General features: G+C 44.5%; 3 protein-coding genes across 3 annotated transcripts; 1 reads left to right on the top strand and 2 right to left on the bottom strand.

Annotated features, from left to right (window-relative positions):
- Positions 1-4,583: 4,583 nt before the first annotated feature.
- Positions 4,584-8,393, bottom strand: elovl4a (ELOVL fatty acid elongase 4a). Its single transcript, XM_068756793.1, has 6 exons — positions 8,327-8,393; positions 7,684-7,871; positions 7,369-7,449; positions 6,469-6,640; positions 5,937-6,064; positions 4,584-4,990 (listed from the first exon to the last, which is right to left on the bottom strand). The coding sequence occupies exons 1-6, from the start codon at positions 8,391-8,393 to the stop codon at positions 4,667-4,669; spliced, it is 960 nt and encodes a 319-aa protein (XP_068612894.1). The 3' UTR covers positions 4,584-4,666.
- Positions 8,394-11,421: 3,028 nt separating this feature from the next.
- On the top strand, positions 11,422-12,992 carry prelid3a (PRELI domain containing 3A). Its single transcript, XM_068756804.1, has 7 exons — positions 11,422-11,453; positions 11,557-11,725; positions 11,883-11,972; positions 12,155-12,225; positions 12,315-12,417; positions 12,670-12,746; positions 12,909-12,992. The coding sequence occupies exons 1-6, from the start codon at positions 11,422-11,424 to the stop codon at positions 12,739-12,741; spliced, it is 537 nt and encodes a 178-aa protein (XP_068612905.1). The 3' UTR covers positions 12,742-12,746; positions 12,909-12,992.
- Positions 12,993-14,625: 1,633 nt separating this feature from the next.
- Positions 14,626-20,382, bottom strand: fbxo32 (F-box protein 32). The gene is made up of 9 exons (XM_068756781.1): positions 20,185-20,382; positions 19,716-19,840; positions 19,438-19,487; positions 19,272-19,364; positions 17,091-17,184; positions 16,356-16,540; positions 16,091-16,273; positions 15,859-16,002; positions 14,626-15,732 (listed from the first exon to the last, which is right to left on the bottom strand). The coding sequence occupies exons 1-9, from the start codon at positions 20,295-20,297 to the stop codon at positions 15,643-15,645; spliced, it is 1,077 nt and encodes a 358-aa protein (XP_068612882.1). The 5' UTR covers positions 20,298-20,382; the 3' UTR covers positions 14,626-15,642.
- Positions 20,383-23,648: the final 3,266 nt, after the last annotated feature.

Here is a 23,648-nt window from a genome sequence, read left to right as displayed (position 1 = left end):
ACACCTGAAAATGTTGAACATTTTTTCCTTTAGCAGGATAGTGTCTCTCTGAACAGGGGCGAGCTGGCCCCGTGTCGCTTGGGCTGAATAAACGATCTCTATCTGGAGCTCTGCCTGAAATTCCTTTCATACTGCAATTTGTTTGAATCTACATGAAAATGGAAAATTGAAATCATTTGTTTTGAGAACAGTTTACTGTATTTTCCTAAGGAGACGGACACCGAGCATTATGAACTCCACTTGGAAACAGGTTCAGCTTTCCTGAGTCATCACCCATTCAAGATGTCTTAGAAATTCCATGGCTAAGATGTCCCAGACTCACTTCAGCAATTTGGTACATAAAGTTCTTGAATTTTTGCCAAGAGAGTCACTGAGATTGCTCATGGTTGTTTAAAACAAAGAGAAGGAGGCGGCATGGTGTTGCATGCACCACCCCTCAAAAGTAAACGAATAAGACTGCAGGAAGTGCCAGGGATTGACTTGGAATGACATTTAGGATTTGCTCAGATTTAAATGAATGTCTTTTAGCTTATGTCATGGCTTCAGGAACCACAGCTCTTATAGCCTCCCCCTGAACTTCTGTGGAATCCATTCGGTTCTCTCACTGAAGGCTTCCACAAAAATATTCTCATCTGTTCAGAATCTGGACGGCTCTCTATTGTAATCATAGTTTAATTGTCAGACAATATGTTGAAGGGCCAGTCTCTGAATAGGAAAGCAGATGTCCTGCACTCTCTTTCAGAACGAGACACACACACACACACACACACACAAGCATACTCACCAGACTCCTGTTCTTCTCCCCCAGGTCTATTTAATCATTTGTTACCATAAAAGTGACAGACGTCTGCTGCATCACAGTGGCTCCAACGTTTCTGACAGAATGACTGATTCCATTTGACCAAAGTAAAACAAAGAACATAATGCTGGGCTGAGAAAGTGTCATCTCATGCTCTCTTTTTAATGACTCAGAAATGCTGATCCAACTTTCCATGCTTTCATCTGTTTATTAGTATTATTTAGAAAACCATTATCGATTAGCATGATTATCACAATTGCAACATTATAATTGAATATAATAATGGACTAGCAGCATTTACAAGGCCTTCCTCCATACAGAGATTTACAGATTGTGACAAATCAATTTGTCTGAAAATGAACAAATAGAAGAAAGAAAAAAATTAAAATAAGGTGAGTAAAATACAAAAAATGTTACTGCTTCATTATTCTTAATAATAACACTTAAAACTAGAAAAGCAAATGAGCTAGATGAGTAAATATAGGACGATCACATAACCCTCGCCTCGGCAGAGATAATACTTCTATAACATGGATGGTGTGATAAAAAAAACACGAATCCTTAAAATCTAAGGCCTTATTCTCAAAGTCAGACTATAGCCTTTCGGTGAAATAAAAAACAAGTCAGTCTCTGCGCTCCAGATATTCACTGAGTTTCTGACAGGCATATTTCTTTTTTACTTTACATGTGTTGCAACGAGGGATGGCGCTCTGCATAAAGAAGGTGCTTATGTCATCAAAGGAACCCTGTTTGCAGCGTTTTATGTCTAACAGAGCCAGTCCATGAAGAGACATAGACACACATAGCTGTGGCTTTGAATGCCACATAAAACAGTAGATTTATTTCATTTGCATTCAAGACCTATACCTTTGAAGAAAAGCTTTAATTAGCAAATGTGGAGCTATAATCCACGGGAGATTTTGCTCATGAGTTTATTTTCTGTCACCAAATTGTGAAATGATTTCTCTGAGTTTTTCATGTCATACCTAATCTGCTGCTGGAGTCCACACCCCCATACAACAGCCACACACACACACACACACACACACACACACACACACACACAAACACTCCTCCGGCCATTCAAACATGCATTCATCCTGCTTAGTACTTTATTGCACTGGTTCTGAATCCCACATATGTGTTCAAAAAGGAGCAGTTGGAGGGGAATGCAGTGGGTGGGGGTGGGAGCTTTTTGGGAGTCGGATGGGGGTTGTAAGACAGCTGCTGTATATAGTTACCATGGAAACCTTTGTGTAGCTCAAAAATGTGTGTGGGGTGAGGAGCGTTGTAAATTAGATTTTAAGGGCTTTATTTCTTTGTGTTCACTAAACATGACCTTTAGCACATCTGTAGCACAGTGTGGATGAGCATCATGTCACTCAGGGCACAGCAGACGTGACCCTGACTGCAGCCACACCCTTATACCACTGCACTTCTAAAGGCTCTTACGCTGTAATTATGAATTCATGTCATTACTATTTTTTTTATTCCAAAAGTTAAGGACTTTTCAATTCTCCTAATGTAATTTATATTTTTAACTTGCTGTACATTATCAAAAATGGATTCCGTTTGCAGCTTCTCTTATTTTGAATTAAATTATTATGGTTGCTTTTTGTGTTACAGTTTTCTGTTTTATTTTGAAGGTTTTCATTCCCGTGCTGTTTTGTGATTTCCACTTCCTGCTGGTGTTTCTTATTGCTTTTGACCTTTTGTTTACTCTGATTCAGTTTTAATCCTGTTTCCAGTTTATTCTCTCTCTCTCTCTCTCTCTGATTGTCTGATAGTCTCCTCCTGTCACTGATTGTCTCCTGCTCCCTGTGGCACGTTTCCCATCGTCTCAGCTCCAAGTGTATTTAGTCTGTGTTTTTCCTCTTTGCTTGCCAGTCTGCAAAGCTTTTTACACATGTTCCATCTATTTCTCTTTGAGCTTTCGACACGCTGGAAGCGTGATGGTAAATTACTGTAACCATGGTGTCCTCTAGTGTTGGAAACTTACTCTGCATATCTGGGAGCAATTTGGAGTTCAGCGTTTTGCCCAAGGACACTTCAACATGTGGACAGTCAGAGCCGGGATTCAAACCTATCGGTCACTGGACGACCCGCTCTACCAACTGAGCCAGAGCACTGTTGTCCTGCTGTCAAAACATGTAAGGTATTTTATAACATACTACTCAAATACAGTATGAACTACACAGTTAAATGAGATGACACAGCATTTGTAGAGGCATTCAGTTTAATTCGAAGAGAGTTCAAACTTATATATATATATATATAAAAAACAAAGCACAATAGCAACGTGGACGCATAAATATTCAAGCTGACAAGCTGGGAACGTTCCCAAATGTGCAGTGTACAAAATATCACAACAAAATATGTACAACACAAAAAACACATACACACAAAAAGCACCTTAGATAGCTGGACATTGGTATTTGCATTAATACAAATAGAACCTATAAATAACATTAACATTGGTTGATGGAGGACGTAAAGCTGGGTTTGCTGATGGAGAGCCACCGGCTGATATATACTGCACTTACACAACAGGCAGAGCCAAGTTTTTCTTCCTAGTGGTATAACATGAGCAGTCACCATAGAGGCTCATCAGGTCCTTTATATAAATAAATTATAATCGATATCTTTTAAAATCAAAGTTTGCTTTCCCCATTAATAAATTTACATTCAAGGCAGCTCAGGACGCAGATAAAGCCTGATAACAAACAAAAGGACATTTGATTGAACATGGGAAGCAAATGATGATCAGCTGGCTCTAAATTCATTGAAAACATTAAGGGAACCAGAACGCTTTGCTTTGCAAACATTACCATGAGCATGTAAAGAGAAACGATATCAGAGAGGACACAATATAAAAAAGACAAACTCCACCAGCTTCTCTGACAAAACAGGGAACGCAAGGATAATCATCGGATCCACCATGCCTTTGAAAGGTATTCATTATTTCAAGGTATTTCATACATAGAAGGACATATAAAACGTATTATGGATTTATGTAGAAATAGAACACTTTAATATTAAACTTCATGAGCTACAGTTGATTATGTTTTCATAAACCTGTCATGGAACGGAACCCATCCAAGTCTCAAAACATTAATTTTTTTCCTATTTCTATGTACATTTTGCCTCAGAATACTGATTTATTTCCCCTCTTTAGAACTACATGTGCTCATGGAGTGAAAGCTCAACGGTGAGTGACAGATAAGTCCACGAATTGAAATAAGAACAAACGTAAAAATAAGTGCATAACTGTAGATGTGCCTGTAAACGTAAATCTCTCTTACCAATGATAATGACTAAAAATAGGACAACAGTGTCGCCACTTCCCCTGCAAAGGTGACCGGCAATGATAAACTAGCATGGGTGTCTCTGTTTTATGATGTGTATTCCCTTTTCAATACAGCACTGACCACTAATAGCAATGTGCGTAGAAGCTCGGGTACATTTAATTTAGCTTTTTTAGCCTGCCAGTCAGGCCTGATGAGCCCCCCCAGTCAAATTAACATGGTTTGGGGGCTGAAAGTCACTTTTTGAATCACATCTTTAATACGTGGAACCACAATAAAGAGAAGGAACCTTGTGATCTACCTGTACCACACACCGCTGTATTCGCCTTATGCCAGTCCTTTGACTCTTCTCCCACATACAGAATTATCTTCTCTGAACCTAAAACAAAAATCTGTTTTATGTTTTACTTACATCATCTCAGATAATGGCTTAAATAAACACATCACACCTTAAAGCATCCATCTTAATCCTCCTGAAATTAAGTCTTACAAGTTTGAACGCTATCAACCTAGAACCAAAGCAAAGCCCTGCCTCACCTCTACAGCTCTCACTCTCATTCCTCTAATCCCTTTTAGCCCTTCCTTTCCGCTTTCTCCTGCCGGAATTCTCCTGGGGCTTCTCCTCTTTGCTCCCCATCACCAGTGCTCCGTTGGCAGCCTTGCTCAGCCCATTGAAGGTCCCGTTAGAGAGGGCCTTGCCTGCTTTGGAGGAGACGGAGGTGTCGCGCCTGGGCTGCTGGCGGCGGTAGGTCTGGTAATAGAAGTTGCCGAAGAGGATGATGAAGGTGATGGCATAGCAGATGAGAGAGTAGTGCATCCAGTGGGGGAAATCACAGTTGACATAGAGGGAGAGGGCTGTGTGGCCGATGGTGACATGAAACTGGACCTGAAGAGACAACAGCACATTTTAACATGAAGTAATTACCTCCGCTGAGGAGGTTGGTTTGTTTCTCTATCTGTCCGTCTGTCTGTCTAACTCAAAAAGTTACAGATGGATATTGATGACATTTTGGGAGTCTTACCCGAAACCGATTATTAAATGTAGGTGATGATCCAGACCAGATCCTGGATTCTGGATCACTTTGAAATTTTCGGTAACATTGCAGTCAATGGAGCTTCAAAATGTGTTCCTCAATATCTCGGTTGATTATTGACCGATGCTTAAGGAATTTGACACAGTCATGTAGGGTAGGGATCTCTATCTTAGCACTGAATTTCATCTGGATCGGATCCAGAATGTGGTCAGGAAAAATATTACATTTTAACATTGAAAACCCAATTTACAGATTCAAAAATCAGTTAAAAATACTCTGATTCACTTTTACTTTTCTTGGTTGGTGTCTAATGATACCAAGAACAATTTAGAACCTTTTGGTGATGATCCAGATCACCATGTGGACGGTGTAAATCTAACTATGAGGGGAATGAGCTGCTTGGTGGAGGTCTGTGCTCTCAGAGCTGCTTGCTTTTCTAGTAGTTTCATGCTTTTTGAAAATGACTCGGAATTTTTCATTCCAGTTAGAGATTCAGAGTAAACATGTTTCTAAACACCGAATGTGTGTGAGGTCATGTGGTTGGGCCGATATGTCTGCATGGCAGTAGAAAAAATGAAAGAGAAACAATGTGCAAGATCCAAAACACCAGGGAGGGTAGATATCAATTCTCTGTTTGAAGAGGTATTCATAAATGTGCACAAAAGTATTTAGTCCAGTAGTATGAGAGATTAACTCCCGGCAGGCGCAGTTACACAGCATGATCCACACACACACACACACACACACAGCCGCTTGCCTGGCAAAGATAATTAGCCCTGTTGTAATATGATAGCTCACCATCTGGATGATGGTCAGGTACTTCTTCCACCACAGGTACTTTTGGATCTTGGGCCCGCAGGAGGCCAGGCCATAATAGAGGTACATCAAGACGTGGATTGCTGCATTCATGTGTGCACCAAAGAATGCTGTAAATAAAAGGAATAGAAATCATAAATGCCCTTCGTTAACAGTGTTCCTAGCACAGAGAGATTATCAAGGAATTACTCAGAAAATTACTCAGTTGATAATGTTAGAACAGACCATAAAGGTAATCTTTAGATACTGACACCTGAAAGGCTCATAATCACAAAAATGATCATTGAGAAAGGATTTCAATATCATGAGCAAAATAAATAATCAATGAAAGTTTGACTGATGTGTTTGACCCTGGATCTGTTAACATCCATGCTGGAAAATAAATGGAAGCCAGTGGATCCCTGGGAAATGTGAAATCACCAATCAAGTGGATATTTACAGGATAGGAGGTTAAAGATTGTATTTGTTTAAACTGTACATAGTGCTGTAAGTTCCCACAGCAAGAGCTACTCACACTGGCCTCCTGCCACCCATTTGATGCCGATCCACCAGAGCGTGAACATGGAGCAGTGGTGGTAGACGTGCAAGAAAGTCACTTGGTTAAATTTTTTCCTCAGGATGAAAAAGACTGTGTCCAGATACTCGATGCCCTTGGAGATGAAATACCACCACAGAGCTCCTGCCACCTGCATCAGACAGAGAAATGACTTTATTGAATCATCCAAACACACACAAACTCAACTCAACTGTATTTGTAACGCACTTTAAATCTACTGTAATTAAAACAAAGTGCTGTACACGTGTATATTAAATGTGTATATTAAAAAAACGAAATAAGTAGAACATATGAATAACAGGGGAGCAGAAAAGGACCAGCAAGGCCACAGTCTCAGGCCATCTGGAATGCCAACGAATAAAAGTTGGTTTTCAGTCTCGTTTAAAGGTGGACAGAGAAGGAGATTGCCTGCCGAGCAGCGGTAAGTCATTCCACAATGTTGACGCAGCAACAGAGAATGCTCTGTCCCCTCTGAACTTCGACCTCGAGCAGCAACTGATATGCCGACCTGAGGTGTAGACCGAGGATGTAGGGATGAAGAAGCTCAGAGAGGTATGAGGGGGCAAGACCATTCAGTGATTCGAAGACAAACAAGAGAATCTTGAATTGAATTCTGAATTGCACAAGCAGCCAGTGAAGAACGGCGATCCCTTTTACGCTCCGGTCAGAAGACGAGCAGCAACATTCTGAGTCAACTGGAGGCGTGCAAGTAAGCACTGGAGATCATATGAAAGAAAGTTACGTTATAGCTGAGGTTCAAACCACTGTTTTAAATACTGTGAAATGTAATTTAATACATGTTTCTGTGAGCATGTGTGTTTCTGTGTGTGTGTGTGTCTGGGACCTCCATATACTCACCCTGACTTCGTTGGGGTCAACTGAATAGTTGACCGATTGACAAATGTAACTGTAGCTCGCCGCCCGTGCTGCCATAAACAGCTGAGGAGAACCAGAGAGCAGCATTATGAAATGACAGATTTAAAAAAAATGGGTAAAAGTAGAACCACACTGTGAGGGACAGAGAGGGATAGAAATACAATGATAGTTTAAACCCAGGGGCCAAAACTACAGCCGTAAGTTATTCATCTGGATGGATCGGTTTGGTTTGGGAGAAGAATCCCTTTTAACCGTCTTCCTGCAAGCTTCACACATGCAGTCTCTATAGCGACCTACCTCTTTAAAGATGAAGAAGTTGAGAAAGACCATGCTGAAGTTGTAAACAATAAGGGTTTTGCGGAGCTGGAAGGGTTCTCGGTTCTTCATGTATTTGGGTCCCAGCCAGAGGAACAGCAGGTAGGAGGTGCTGACGGCCAGCGTGGGCAGGGGGTTGTCCATCAGAGGCCATTTCTCCACCCGCTTGTCTATGGGACAGATGTCCTCATGGCGTTAATGTACATATTACACTGACGCAGTGTTGGTTCAGCGTTTACTTAAAGGAGAGTGCAGGTCAAAACAGCTGCTGAATAGGGTTCGGTTAGAATATGGCAGATTGTGTCCAGAGGTGACCTGTCTATAAGTCTGTCTGCCTTAGACACCGCTTAATGGTACATATTCTGCATTCAGAGGTTTACATGTGAGTGAGAAATTTGCTTAAAAGACACTGTATCCATTATAATGTGTGTCACTAAATGAATATAACGAGTAAATCTAAATCAAAGCCATGATGATGCAGGGGTTGTGTATGCCTTATTATTTAACTGGAGGAAAATGTGCCCATTAACACACAAATATATAGTGCATCTAATCTCTTAAAAGTGTAATTTATCTCGACGGATGTCTCTTGTGCTGTCTGTGACATGGTGAAAAGTATTATTACCTGCAATAGTTAAGGTCCATTTGTAGAATTCGATGGTGTCATTAATGAAATGCATGACGATCTCCATGGCTGTAGTCCTTGACCTGGAATTAAAGACGCAGATTTCAGACGGCCTCTGAACTCTATACTTCATTTAGATACAGCAGATCCTCCTACAAACAATTATTTATTTATTTATTTCAATCATGTAAACAACAAAGAATAAAAATGATAAAACAACGCCGAATACATGCACACACAAACATATACATATATACATATATATATATATATATACATATATATACACACATATTCACACACACGCATCACATATAATAGTAATTAATAATAACTTAAATAATAATAATAGCCATAATGCAGTAACTATGCATTATCTTTTATCTTTATCTTTAAACTACGCCAAAAAAAATATCTTCTTCTTTTTTAAATAGTTTTGTATGAACTAATCTTTCAACTATGTCGAAGCCCTACAAGAAGAAACAAACCCGGACCAGCAGGCCGGGACTTTGTCGCCCCATGAGGCCGTGATGAGCCACATCAGGCTGCATGGCGCACACAGGCTGCAAAAACAGGCCGGCGGCAGGTGAGAGGGGATTCCTCGTCCCTCACTATTACGCGGGTTGTGGCCCCTATAAGTGCCAGACAGGCTGCGAGCGATCAGGCACATGGTGATTATAACCCATACATATGACCCCCCCCCCCCCCCTACACACACACAAACACACACCGCTGCAGCGTCTCCAGCACCGCACGCTCTCCGCAAACCTGCTCTGATCAAATAGAATAAATCCTCTCAGTGTGAATAACGATCTGTGTTAGACTTCTAAACAACCTAACGCAGATTTCCCTCATGAGGTTCTTCAAGATGGTGAATTTGCGTTCTGCAGAATGCGGCATGCAGCCCGGCCTTCATGGGCTGCAATGAGCTGCAGCCAATAAGAGAAAAAGCCTCAGTCGTTCCCGATTGGCATCGATAACCCACCCTGATGACGGGGACGCAGAGATACCATCAAGAGCGCAGCCAGCATGCAGCAGCGCATCGCGTCGAGAGGGACGTTATGGGATGGATCATGGATGCTGATGCTGATGCTGATGCTTAATGCCTTACCGTGTCGGTGATTAGAAAAAAAATCCGTTTAAAATGACATCCGATGCAAGGTCACCCGGAGTGCGTTATTCCGGCATTAAAGTCCCCCCCCCTGCAGGTTTATTGATTAGTCCGCCTCCAGTGTGAAAGGAACTGATGCTGAATCAGCGGAGATTGCACGAATTTGTCTTTATGGGACCAAACTCGAGCCTCCACGGCGCGTCTGCCTCAGCGTCTCCCTCCCTCAGACCCCCCACCGAGGCAGCAGAGAACAACTTCACACTTCCGCCTCGAACCTTCGAAATAAAAGCACCACGCAGCAACAGCAGAAAACAAGTTGAATAATGTTTCACACAGCTGCTCTTTATTGAAATATTTATTTTTGAGAGATCAAAAACCTGGTGCGACTTTTCTGATAATTTTCACTTTGTCAAGTTTGGTCATATACTTGATTTTTTATTTTATTTTGGCTGTTCAGATGAAAGGCATTGAGACGGGTTCCGTCCTTGGACCTTGGTTCCTTGGGAACTTGGTTGGTTTCTTCGACGTTCTAACCCTGCCACTATTGCCTGTTTTCGGAAGCTTTTGATTACACATGTTTAACTACAGCAGGTTTGCCGAACTTTAAATATCAAGCTGACATTTTTGTCTTACATGGTTAGAAGAAGCACTTTTAAAAAATGAGGTAATAATGAAGTCAAATGAACATATAGCATCATATCATTATGTTACAAATAATACACACAACTATTCTATGGGTTGGAATTAGAATATAATAATGCCAACAGTCATAATTAAAATACATTTAAAATGAGTTGGGTTAATGGACGAGGGACAATATGAGCATCCTGCACTGCGTTTATGTCATGAGATGATTTATTAGTGCTGTAGTCAATAATTATAGCGGACACACTTACTGATGGTGTAAAACATTACTTAGTTTGTGTCCTTCAGAATACTTTTGGTCTTGTTTAATTTGGCAATGTTTGTCACCAATTAAATTAATATGATCTTTATTAACTAAAGATGTAACTAATGTCCGGATGAACACAGTGGTGTGCTTTTAGATACCTTTAAACTTTAAAGAGTGTTTTTACACCTTATTTAGTCTCCATCTGCCTTATTTTAAAACTCTATTTCCTGTTTGTCTCTTGCGGTGTGTGGCCAGCTTGATGGAGCGCCTGTCTGAAGCGGAATGATGGAAAGATGCTACGCGCATGCGCACAACTGGAGGCGGATGCGGCGGAGGTACAGCGGCTCCATCAAGTAGTCACGAGCGGAGGACCGGAAGCAGTTCTTGTGCCTTCAAAATAATGGTGTATTACAGCGTCTCTTATTGTCAAAGGTCATTTTCCGGGCAGACTAGACAGTGCTGGGCTAAAAACACTAATAGTGAGTCTCACCGTGGAAAAAGCTATAAGAGAGTATAGCGTATTACTTCATGGTGCATTTAGGACTTAATAAAAATAAATACATGTCTCATTAGTTAAGAAGAAATCATTCAGACACTTATAAATGTATCAAATTTGGAGGTCACGCAGTAAAGTTCACTACTTACTGACTTGATTAGTTCATATTCTATAACCTCTATAACGCCTAACTCCCCAGCAATCCTCGGAATAGATAGTTGAAGCAAAAGAAAAACGTCCAGGGGTAGACGATTTTATTGTGAAATGTGAAACCGGAACAGCTCATCTCAGACCGTCCAGCTCGACGTCTGGTGGCTCTGCCGGTGCACCGGCTCCTCTCCTGTCTCGTCCTGGGCTCGTTGTTTGATGCTTATCGACACATTTGATCTTTTTTCTGCCTGTTCTTGCTACCCGGAGATTCAGCGGCGTCCACTGCGCCGTCGCTCCGGAAGGGCCGCTGCGTGATGCGCTCCCCTAACCCACTCCACGGACGGGTCCATCACGCAGGCCCGTCCTCCGACCAGCTCCTCCACTGAGCATGGTCCGGTGAAACACAGACGATAAGATCTCCATCGCCTTTAAAAATCAAAATCAAAATGAAGATTTGGAGCACGGAGCATGCCTTCGGGTGGGTTGGTGGAGCTCCATGACTTGACATCTGGTGTAATGATGAGCATTTAACACCAGGGTTCAGTCACGGGCACTTTACTTCATCGTTCTTCGTTGTGCAGGTACCCGTGGGAGACGGTGATCAAGGCCGCCATGAAGAAGTACCCCAACCCCATGAATCCCAGCGTGGTGGGGGTGGACGTGCTGGACCGCAGCCTGGACGGGGAGGGACGCCTGCACAGCCACAGACTCCTGAGCACAGAGTGGGGGCTCCCAGCTGTGGTGCGCGCGGTATGTCTCACACACACACACACACGCACACACACACATGCACACACACCTACACACACACATGCACACGCACACACGCCCTCACACACACACGCACACACACACACACACACGCGCGCGATATTGATGCTCATCTCTTGCCTCCTTCTCGTTGTAGATTCTTGGTGCCACCCACACGCAGACGTACGTGAAGGAACATTCTGTCGTTGACCCCGAGAAGAGGAAGATGGAGCTTTGCTCCACGAATGTAAGTGAACGCTGAGCCCATCTCAAATCAAACTGCTGAGGAATGGAGTGTGTCATCGTGCATTTTGAACGTCATCCTCAGGAAATACCATCGTAATAGTGACTGTAAATTATTTGTTTTGCCTGCGTCTCATTTTGGTGCATCTTCCCCCCAAAAATGTTTGAATTAATTTGACCTTCCAGATCACGCTCACGAACCTGATTTCAGTAGACGAGAGGCTTGTTTACCGGCCGCACGCAGACAACCCTGACATGCAAGTACAATTCATTTTGGCACAGGTACTGTGTTCTCGCTGCTTCCGGCCTCCCGGCCATCATGCTCTCTCCCTCCCCTGCTCCTCAGCACTGTCCTGACCCAGGAGGCCATCATCACAGTCAAGGGGATGAGTCTCAGCAGCTATCTCGAGGGGCTGATGGTCAGGAGAATGTCGGCTAATGCTAGCAAGGTGACGCGATAGAAACACGCTGCATTCATCTTCATGCACTCTTTCCTCTTGTGCATGCAGTCTGAGCTGCAGCACATTAAAGGTGCTGGTGAGGACTGCTTTTCATGTCCTCTATCTGGAGCTCTCTCCTGTTCAAAGGGACGATTTGGACAGTTCAGTAAACAGATCTATAATTCTGAGGGATCCTTTCTTTTTCTGTGAATGACCTTGGTCTCGCTGTTAATCTGTCATTCTCTCCGTCTGAATCTTTAGGGTTGGGATGCAATTGAATGGATTATTCAGAATTCTGAAAGCGAGAGCGTACCTCACTGTGACATTTACTAAGTCTGGTAAACGCTTCCTTTCTTTCCTTTGCAACTTTGTCTGTCTCCGTTACAAGATATTTGTAAGCATGTAACGCGTTTTGCTTCCTCGCTCCAAAGATGCTTTCATGATATTATCTGCATGTATTTTGTTATGTAGTCTGAGGGCGTATTTGTTTGTGTACACAGGCCACACCTCATAAACTACTGGAGGATTCTCTGCATCCCCGGATCTACTGCATTTGGTGCTTTACATTGAAATGCTGCCAAAGCTGATTAGCAAAGAGTGTTCCAGATGGACTGAAGAGTGGCGAGTCCCTTTCTGCAAGATGTGTCTCACTGCTCAACCAGTACTCACTAACCGATTATACACACTGCTACCTAAGAGACACCGGGACGGGACGGGACAAACAAGCTGCTCTGCTGGATGAACAGAAGGTTTCATATTCAAGGCTGCTGCCGCATCAATATCATAAACCTACCGGACATTTTTGGTTGTATTTTCATTTGCTGTCATGCCATATATTAGCAGAAGAAATGAAGACGAGGGCGGCTCTCACACACAAAGTGTGGTGCGATGACACTGGCAGCTCTGAGAGCAGGAGTTCAAATCTAAAGTTGTTACCGATGCCGATGTTTTTTACGGGTGCCAAAATAGTCAAGGAGGAATGCAGTGGCGTAAAGACGAGATAGAAAATGAAGTCGCTGAGAAGGGTATTGCTAACGCAGCTCCAGGTCGACGGGAATTCAGCTAATCCATATCGATGGGAATGTGCCGTAAACATTGCCTTATCCTGCTGCCACAGCGACAACACGCTGGAGCCTTTAGAGGTGAAACCGGCTGCATGAAGTAAACGTGGACTTGCAGCTTGTGTGATCAGCGCAGTGAACATGCGTTACTATGGACTTCACGCCTGTGTGTTAAAGCTCTGATATGCGTTCATGCCTTTATCAGTTTAGAACATTCTGCACCGTAATTGTTAATCTACTCCGTAACCGCTACCGACACACCCTGACCAGCAGGCCGTATAGCTGAATGTGCTATTCTGCACTGGATGCACTCACTCATGAGTGCTAAATGATATGTCTTGGTTAGATGACTAACTGAGACGTAATATTTATAGAAATATTTATTTTAACGCCATTGTGTAAGCAGCAGTTGATGAGTAGTTTATAATATCTGAGAAAAATGAGATGGACTTTGTTGATTTTAACTTCAACTGTTGTTCTACTGGATCAATTAAAACAGCCGACCAATTGCACTTGATCTGTGTGAGAGCATTTATTGTTGATCAGATTACTCCGGAGGGAACATACTGAGAACCAATGCCCTGCAGTTTGTTTGCTGGTTTGGTTACACTTGTATTCTGGGCTTGTTAATGTTTCCCATTTGAGGTGCTTTTCTTTTAAGAATATAATTTGTTTCATTGCCCTGCGATGAACTGGCGGCTTGTCCAGGGTGTCCCCCGCCTCTCGCCCATTGACTGCTGGGATTGGCTCCAGCTTGGCCCGCGACCCGATAGCGGGTTAAGCGGTTAGAAAATGAAATGAAATTTGTTTCATTATTTTTATTAGAACAATTCAGATTATTTTATAATCAAAAGGTTGTTTCAATTCCCTGCTCCAGTAATATAGAAAATAAATAACCCCCCATGTCCGGACATCGATAGCTTATTGTTGAAGTGACGGATAAGAAACGGACTGGACCAGCAGCGCCCCCCGCCCCAAAAATGTTGACTTGCAGTTCATGTATTTACCAGTAGAGAGCGCAGGTTTGCCATATAAAATCAAATGTACAGAGCAGTTTGCAGCTACGGAAGCCTCGTAGCTTTAACCTACTGTCGAGTGTGTGTGTTATGAAAGTCACATCAAGGATTTAGGACTTAAAGTACCTGGAGGCCACGAATACAGCCGTAAATGTACTTTTATTTAACAGAACATGACCAGAACGCATTGCATTTAGCATGTACACAAATCCACACCGTCTGAGCAGCGATAAAGGAAAGCGTGGGTCAAATTTAACCTTTATCCCAATATTCCTTCAAATCTAATAATGCAAATCATCTGGGTTGTTTGCGATAGAAATCATGCAGGAGGCCGCAGAAAGGGGGAATCATTCAGAGATTCAAGGTTCGCTCAAATTGCACTCTCCTCTAAATCAGACATTTCTTTAAAATTATAAACCTGCAATATTCTCAACTCCTGATGCAAGCAAGGATTAAGCTGCTATTTGTTGCTGTTGATAAGGCACACACGCTGTTACATGAACATCAACTGCACTGAGGTGCTGTTGCTATAGCAACAATAAAAAAAATGCAATATCAAATCTTTAGAAAAGTGAAAAACAAAGATAAATAGAAAACACCGCCGTGTGTCAACATATCAAATCGTCACGGAACCAAATGAACGAGTACGGACTCTTTTGCTTACATTCATCATCCCCTTAGTTCTGCAGGGAGCCCCAAACAGAACAGAACAGAACAGAAGGGTCATCTGACACACTGCCACCCCGCACCTCATTTTACAAACAGGAAATACAAAAGAAAACATCCAAGGGCAAGTTTATCTTGACGTGATGCAAGAAAAACAATAATAATACACGTTAAAATAAGATGAAACTCCTTTGTTCCTTTTCGACGCTGCCCTCTTCTCTTCCAAACAAAACAACTTCAACACTTCGTCTTTCCTCTCACGTCCACTTCTCAACAGTAAACTCTTCCAGGAGGCTCTGCACCTTCTCAAAACACGATTGCATAATTGTCCCGCCGCCTGAGCCCCCCCCCCCCCCCCCCCCCCCCAGGTCGTACCTCAACTAAAATACGCAGCCACAAGTTTATTGTGCCATTACACAAAACAATATGATACAATTGTATGTACAGTATGTACAGCCAGTTCATTTGGATTCTTTTGAGGGAGGAGGGGGTCAAAATTTGAAAAGGTTGATGAAGTCTTGAGGGGAGAGGGACACGGTGCAACCTTCGGGGTTGTTGGCCGTGCACGGATGGTTCGTTTCCTGCAGGAAAAAAGCACAACAGAAACGACCAACATCAGCGCGTTGCCAGCTGCAGCTTCACTTGTGGTGAAACTTTAGTCTCACGGTCGCTTCGATTAAACACGGAGCAGCAGAAAAACACGGCACCTTCCAGAACAGGATGTGGCAGTGTGTGCAGAAGTGCAGGGTCGCACTGTACTGCTCTCTGTGAGGATAGCAGCGGCTCAACTTAAAGTACATCTTCTTCCACTCCAGGTGACCTTTGTCCGACACCATCAGGCGCTTCCTGATCTGAAGAGGGAAAACGCGAACGTCAAAACACGGCCCAGAGAGGACGTTCTTTTAAAAAGCCCCCATGCGTTCCCTTTGGCCTACGTGCCTGTCGGTCAGTGAAGTGGTACTGGCACAGACTCTTCCACAGGAGCCGGTCCTCAGCGAGGGCCCCCAACTCGGGACACACGTGGCCCAGGCTGACCAGGTCCCTCCCGTCTGACAGACGCTGCATGACGTTCAGCTGCAGGCTGGCCGGCAGGTCAGTCAGATTCATGCCTGTGGACACGGGCTGAGGAAACGAGGTACACGTCACGCCCTTGTTGAGTTCCATCGATCGCTGCTGTGAGCCGCTCTGTGGAGGCGGGGCTTACTCTGTTGATCTGGATGCTGTCCAGCTTCTGCTGCCACTGAATGATGTTCTCCATGCGGCGCACCCAGATGTTGATGTTCCCCACCAGGACGGACTTGCCCATTCCCTGAACGAGGCCGCACAGCGAGACGTAGAGCGTCTGCAGAAGCTCCTTGATGGGACGGACATTCTGCTGGTCGTCGAGAACTGAGGAGGAGACGTTACACCGACTGATCTTATTTCCTCCACTCACGGCCTGGAGTGCAGTTCTAAAGCCTGGGCGCGGCAGTGACACGGGTTAGTAGCTACCAGGCGCACAGCCAAGCAGAGATTTATCATGACTCATCAAAAAAAAAAGCACATCATTAAAGCAAAAGGTTTTTAAATGGTTGGACTCAGTGAATAATAAAAGATCAACACGCTTCAGCACACCTAAACATCCAGAATGTCTGTTTAGCAGAGGGAACATTTAGTTTACACTGAGCCTGAGAGGAGTCTGGTGCCCCCCCCCCCCCCCCCCCCCCCCCCCCCCCCCCCCCCCCCCCCCCCCCCCCCCCGGCCACCTTTAGATTGGCCTCAACTGAAGGGAGGCTTTACCTTTATTCGATTATTATCAGCACTTTTATCTAAAAGAAAAGCCAGAAATCTCCTTCCTGAATATTATTTCTTTAGCGTTCAGGGATTTCTGTGAATGTTGAGGTCACGTCTGCCACACAAAGGACAGACCGAGGGGGGGGGGGGCATGACGGGGGCTCACCTTTCTGAACCACTCGCTCCAGAATATTCATGAAGTTCTTCTGTGCCACGCCGCTGAGCGAGGGCAGCTGGGACTTGGCGATAAGCTCCAGAAGCTAGAGCAGAGGAAGAAACGGAAACGACACCCCATCAACTGTTGACTCTGTTCCGTTGCCACGTCAACCAACGTTTGGGATGCTGCGCTCTAAGGAAGACACTTGCTCTCCTGACAATAAATGGTGCCTTGAAGAAAGAAAGAATAGTTTGGTGCTGCTCCAGGGGACCGTTCCTCTAGAGGCGGACGCTGCACCCAACAAACATGGAATAGCGTTCCTCTTTCTTCCTGTTTAGAGGAAGGCGTTATTGGAAAGGTGGACAATCCGCCAACACCCTCTGAGCAAGCAAACCTTTATCATTTAACTCTCGACGTGTGGATTAGATGAATCACTGGACATCCTTTGAGTGAGTTTAACTTTGTAGATGCGTGCTTGTGTGTGTGTGTGTGTGTGTGCGCGCGTCATGCTGGTGGACAAAAAGGAAAAGCTGCTTCCAGGGCGGCATGTCTGGCATGCAGCAGAAAGTCTGGAGGGGATGTTTGGCTACGCCAGCAGGGCAGTTCAAAGAACGTTCCTCATCGCATACTTCTAATCTCTTGCGGGTAAAATTAAAATGTGAGCTACAAACGGAACCTCCCGAGTCTCTTCAGCCAAACGCCAGAATGAAAAGTCAAGTTCTGGCACCTTTAGGGTTCTCAAACCTGAACTAAATCACTTCCTCCTCACATCCTAAAACCCACGTCGTTTTTAAAACCACATTTTAAGCTTCCTTCTTGGCCCCCCTTTTCCAGCCCCATTCCTAAACCCTTAAATCCCACGCCCTTCTCTTAGCTGCTCATTAAGCGTTCCTCTCTTCTGTGGTGTAGAACAATGCGTTTTTCCACGCCTACTTTTAGCCTCCACTTTGCATCTCCTCGCTCCTGTGCGTGTGCGCCGCTATACTCCAGTCCTTCAAGGTTCCCGTGTCCTCGAAGGAACCTCAATTTGTCTGCGCTGAGAAACAAGAGGACGACTCGTCGTCTCTTTGTGAGCGAACCTGATCTGTGTAACTCAGACGGCGTTAAATGGATCAGACCCAACCAGTGAGCCGGGACGCCGCGTCCAGACGAGACGCCGCGTCCCTATGAGACGCCGCGTCCAGACGGGACGCCGTGTCCAGACGGGACGCCGTGTCCAGACGGGACGCTTGTGTTACAGCTTTATCGTTCTTTTGTCTCAACACGCCACGCTGAACTTGTTGCCTGATAAAAGGTCATCCCAAACCATCAGAGGCAGAAACAAACGGCAGACCGTTGGAAAGTTACGAGTCCTAAAAGTTAGACTGCTGGTGGAACACCAGATTATTCTGCGTCCTGATGCCTCAGGAATATTTTTAATTGCGCAATACATCAACGTCATTTGTGTTTGCGCCCACAGACAACGACACGGCGAGAAACTTTGTTCTGCTACCTCGTCGCTGTTCCACTGAAACAGGAAATTGGTGTGTCTGTTTGTTACCGAGCCTGAACCGGTAACTCCCTCCATTGATTAGGACGCCAGCGGGACAGGAAGGAGGAGGAGGAAAGAGCTGCAGACTCAAACTCAAAATGTCTGGCACAATAGTGCGTGTGTGTGTGTGTGTGTGTGTGTGTGCGTGCGTCAGGGGGATTGAATCACCCGACAAACACCAGATCAAGTTTCATAAACCGTCTGGTGGTCACACCTCACCGCACAGCTGTCAGCCCCCCTTCCTCCTCCTCCTCCTCCTCCCCCTCCTCACATGGAAGCACATGTGGGAGAGCTGCTGTTCATGCCGTTGTAGCGACGCTCGGTAGCAACCTCTTTATTTATGCATTTATGGTTACGTTTGGCATCTCTCGTGTAAATACTATGGATATTATGGGATGTGTTTCGGGCCAATCCGGCGCATCAACAAAGTGAACAGTCGGCCCCAGGAACAGGGATCGACTCTGAACAGCAGCGCTGCCAAAAGGTTTCATAAATCGTGTTTAAATACGCCTCCCATGACGTCAAGCTTCATCACGAACCCTCGTCTGCAGAGCGTCGCTAAGGGGCGGGGGGAAGTCTGCACGCCTTCTAACTTTAACCCTTTCTCCGCCGCTAGCAAAGAAAGAAAGTGGAAGCGAAGCCGGGGGGGGGGGACTCACTTTGACGACGTAGTTAAATCTCCTCGTGTCCTTGATGGCGCTGCAGAAGTCCAGCCGGTTGAAGGCCTCCCCCAGCGTACAGTAACCGTGGCGCTGGAAGAACGTCATTATCATGGCTGCAGCAGCAGGTTTATATCAGTAAACGTGACGCGAGCCGGTTCGTTACCTCTTTGGTGCTTCCTTTATGAACATAAATCCACTTTTCCATGTAGAAGTCTGCAGATCAGAATATTCATATTAATTATAATGATTATCACAGATTAAATTATTATTGAGAAGGACTTCATGAAACGATACTGTGTGAATGTTACGAGTGAAAACGTCCCCCACTCAAATGCTACACAACCCCCCCAGAACCCAAACTTCGGTGTGTTATTACGTGATTTCTAACCCCCACACATGAAACAACAACAACCAGACGGCGCGGCTCTGCCGTCCACTCACAGGGGACCTTGCTGTTGTCGTTGTTGTTGTTGTTGATGTTCAGCAGGTCCTTCTTCCTCTTCTTGGCAGCCACGTCGTCGTAGCTGAGAGACAGCAGCAGGTCCTCATCCTCGGGTTTGCAGAAGCTGCAGAAACACAAGCGTCCAAATGTCATGTTCAGGCCTGCTTTCATCCCACTCGCACAACAAAGGCCGCATCATCACGAGCTTCTGTGACGTCAGCGACGTTTGACGCAGACAGCGTCAAAACAAAAACGCGTGTCTGGGCCTCCGGCGGAGACTTTGCGTGATGGACCAACAGACGTTGTGAGATTATTTATTTTTAGCTTTAGCTCTTCTTCCAGGAAGAGGAACGCGCCGCGCGCGTGCGTCGGCCTAATGTCTCCCTTTGTAGTCTGTGCGTCTCAGACTACAAAGGCACGTCGCGCGACCTGAAAACGGGGGGGGGGGGGGGGGGCTTAAAGACCGACCTCTCCACGGAGACATTGTTGTTTTTGTCCTCGGCCGTCGTCTTCTTCCAGCCCTCCTCGGTCTTCACCCAGCTCTGACCCGGCGACCTCCAGTCCTGTCCGAGGAAAGGCATCCCCGCTGCGATGACGTCAGATTAAAGCGACCGCAGCGACGTTTATTCCCTCGTTGAGATGCTCGTCCTGTAGGTTTTACCTCTAACTGTCGCCACCGCGCAGCTCCGTCTTATACCCTCCGCTCAGAACCCGGAAATGCTCGAGCCCCGCCCACTGCGGACACGTGACTGCAGCACGTGGCTTTGTTTATCAGCAGCGGAGTTGCGACATCTGTTCCGTTCTGCGTTCCTCCACTCACACGAGAAGCCTTAAAGTGATGCTGCTGTTCCTCCTGCATAAGCATGAAGCTATTTTCCTAAACATTGTCTTCAACACAGTATTCATGATAAGTATTTCTTGTATTGTGACGTTACTTATACTTACATCATGGAATTGAATGCTTCCAGTGACAGGAAATCATTGAGAGGAATAATCTTTACGACACACATGACTACACGCGCCTTCTTCTGTTTTTGTCCCCCAGTGTTTATAATAGTTAAACATTAGTCTCGATAGAAGTTATTACTGTTCAGGAAGTTGTTGTTTTTGTCTGCCTGTCAAGGAAAAGAACATTCCAGCTGCACGGTAACACAGCCTTTAAGTCCACTGATTCCAGTCACCTACAGCATTATAAATAGATCAACTTGTCCTGTGGATTTCTCCACAGTATTGAGTTGCTTTGTGGATAGCATGACAGTGTGTTTGCCTTTGGGGGCGGGGCACTATTGTATTTACCCTTGCTTATGGAGTAAATGAGGATAATACTGTCCAGGCCACTGGGTCAACTCTTATCGGGGCAGCCGAACACGTGATATATTTACCCACGCTGCTGTGGGAGTAAAGCAGACGTGTCTTAATGTTTGTTTATGACTGTAACAGCTTTTCTGATTTCTTTCAGCATTGTGCAGTTACCGTGAGTCTTTGGACATTGTAAAAGATCCAGAACAGTTGTGTGTTGGGTTAATCATCAGTGCACATGACAATGACGAATACGACATGAGAACACGTTACCTTTAATCAGACCGTTCTGGTCGTAGATGTCACGTGACTGCTGCTAGAAAGAGGTGAAGTTCACTTCCGTATAAACGTTTGGTTATTCTTAGTGTTTGTGTACCGTCTACGTAGAGATACTCGGTGTTCCCCTTCCTAAATCCACAGCTATTCATTTGTGGGCTCACCATACTTGAGGTTCTGCAACCCCTCCCCCCTCCCCCGGTATGCCCCGTTTAGTGTGGATGTGGTATTAATACAGAATCAGAATCCAATGATTTGTAAATCTTTTTACATTTAAAGGCAATTGAAGACAGTAAAGACAATATATTTAATGTTCTGAATTGTAGACTTCATTGTTTTTGAAACATGCAACATCTTTTAAAAACAATGGGACAGAGGAATGCTTTCCTTTACGCTACATCATCTTTTCTTCTAAGATTTGGGATTCCAAGACTCCAAGTTGTATTATTCTGCAAACCACAGATATGTGCCTGTTGCTATGTCCCCAACTCGAATTCAATCTATTTTCAGAGTGGGTCAAACTACAGGATAGCAGGGAAAGTCCCAGCAAGCGGTTGTTCAGTTGGTCAATGACTAACTGATAAGGAAGCTCTGACCTAAGGCTCTAAAGACATGTTCTTTTCAATGAATCACAAGCAATGGCGCTCCTGTGCTCTGTTCACTCAACTTAATTGGTTACTTAATAGTTAGTTACCAGCTAATTAGTTACAAGGTGTTCAAGACACACAAGCAACTCAAGCATGTGTTGAGTTTAGCTTCAGTCCAGCTAGCTCATATGCTAGCCAGAACTATAAAGAACTCTACTATGCAAATCCTCATGGCTCAAAAGAGTGCAAAAGACCTCAACTTTGACCTTTATCTACTTTTGGATAGAAAGAAATGAGATTTTGTGCAGAATTTCATGGTCCCAAGAGGATGAGTCACTTTGCATTTGGTGATCCGCTGGCTTTATGCCTAGCACCAGCAGCAGATCAACATTTATATTTAATTGTTAAAATGTCCCGGCTTCCAGCCAACCAGCTCATTGGGTTGAGGAGTCTAAATTGCACCTTTTTATTTTAGGTTATTTATATAGTTTTTATTTGTTTATTCTACTTTTGTTTACGATCATGTGACTCCTCATCAACATCATCTTCTGCATCTGTTTAGTGTTAACAGGAAATGTTAGCATAACAGCATTTCAGACTGAACATGTAGAACCTGGATGGTGGCTGGTTCACGTCCGGGATGGACCACACTAATAGCTGCAGAGGTGCCAGTTCACCTCCTGCCGAGGTGCCCATAAGCAAGGCACCAAACCCCAAACTGCTGCCAGGGCACCACTACGTGGCTGCCCATCCCGCCACCATCTCTCTCTCTCTATTTGCCTGTGTCTGTGTGTGTGTGTGTTGTGTCGACCCGTATGTGTGTCCATAGACATAATTAATAAGAATTGTTTCTTTGCCCTCTAAACGTTAATATATTTACATTTTTGCCGAGACCTTGCTAGCATGTTGACACTTTTCGCTCATGTTCTGGCCAGAGTAGACAGATTCTTATTTTATAACTTGTTGTTGTTGTGATGTTATGTCCGGACGGGACAGCTGCTCTGCAGTCTGCCCTCTGGTCACACACATAAGCACCTGCTGCTACTCATCCTCACTGCCTTTCATCACTCACGCAGTGTCTGTGTTGGGAAATCCTGCTCATCAATTTGTCGCTCTCTGGTCGTCGCTCACATCTGCTGGCTCTCGTGGCAACGGGCAGCATCACATGCCTCGTGGTGTTACATGGTGTAAGATTCCCCCCCTTGTTTTGTTTCTTAAAATAACATCAGCTCATCCATGTTTTTTCAGTCCCCCACCTCCACTCTCCACCCGCTGTCACTGGGAATCTGATCGCTGACAGCAAGCAACGGAAGCATTCGCCCCGGTGACTTCTGGCTTTGTGTAACGCCTCATGATCACATTACAGTCCAGAAGAAATGACGCTGGTCTCTGGAAGTCACTGCTGAATGAAATTGTGTAATCACTCGCACTGTTGTTGATTTGTATCTTTGAGGAATCAGTTCGATGGAAATTGTGTCATTCTTTACCTGATGCCTTAATTACCTGCAGCGCTTCATAATTATTTTCTGGAAATCACAGCCATCTAAATTGTGGCCCCAGGAGCATTTAATTAAAGAACAAATTATGGATTTCTCTCACCAAACAAGCAGCTAGATAAAATGTATGTATTTGTTCACATCCATCTCAATTCTATTTCTCGAGGAACAGAAACAAAAATAGTTATGAAAGCCAGCTAAGACGTCCGGCTTTAGTTTCATCTTCAACAGGTGGAGCAGAGTCATTTCAGCATGTTCCTGCTTGATGATATCT

This window comes from Brachionichthys hirsutus, chromosome 3, assembly GCF_040956055.1.
Source record: "Brachionichthys hirsutus isolate HB-005 chromosome 3, CSIRO-AGI_Bhir_v1, whole genome shotgun sequence".
NCBI lineage: Eukaryota > Metazoa > Chordata > Actinopteri > Lophiiformes > Brachionichthyidae > Brachionichthys > Brachionichthys hirsutus.
Note: the sequence above shows the minus strand (reverse complement) of the source record. Positions and strands in the feature narration are given on the sequence as shown.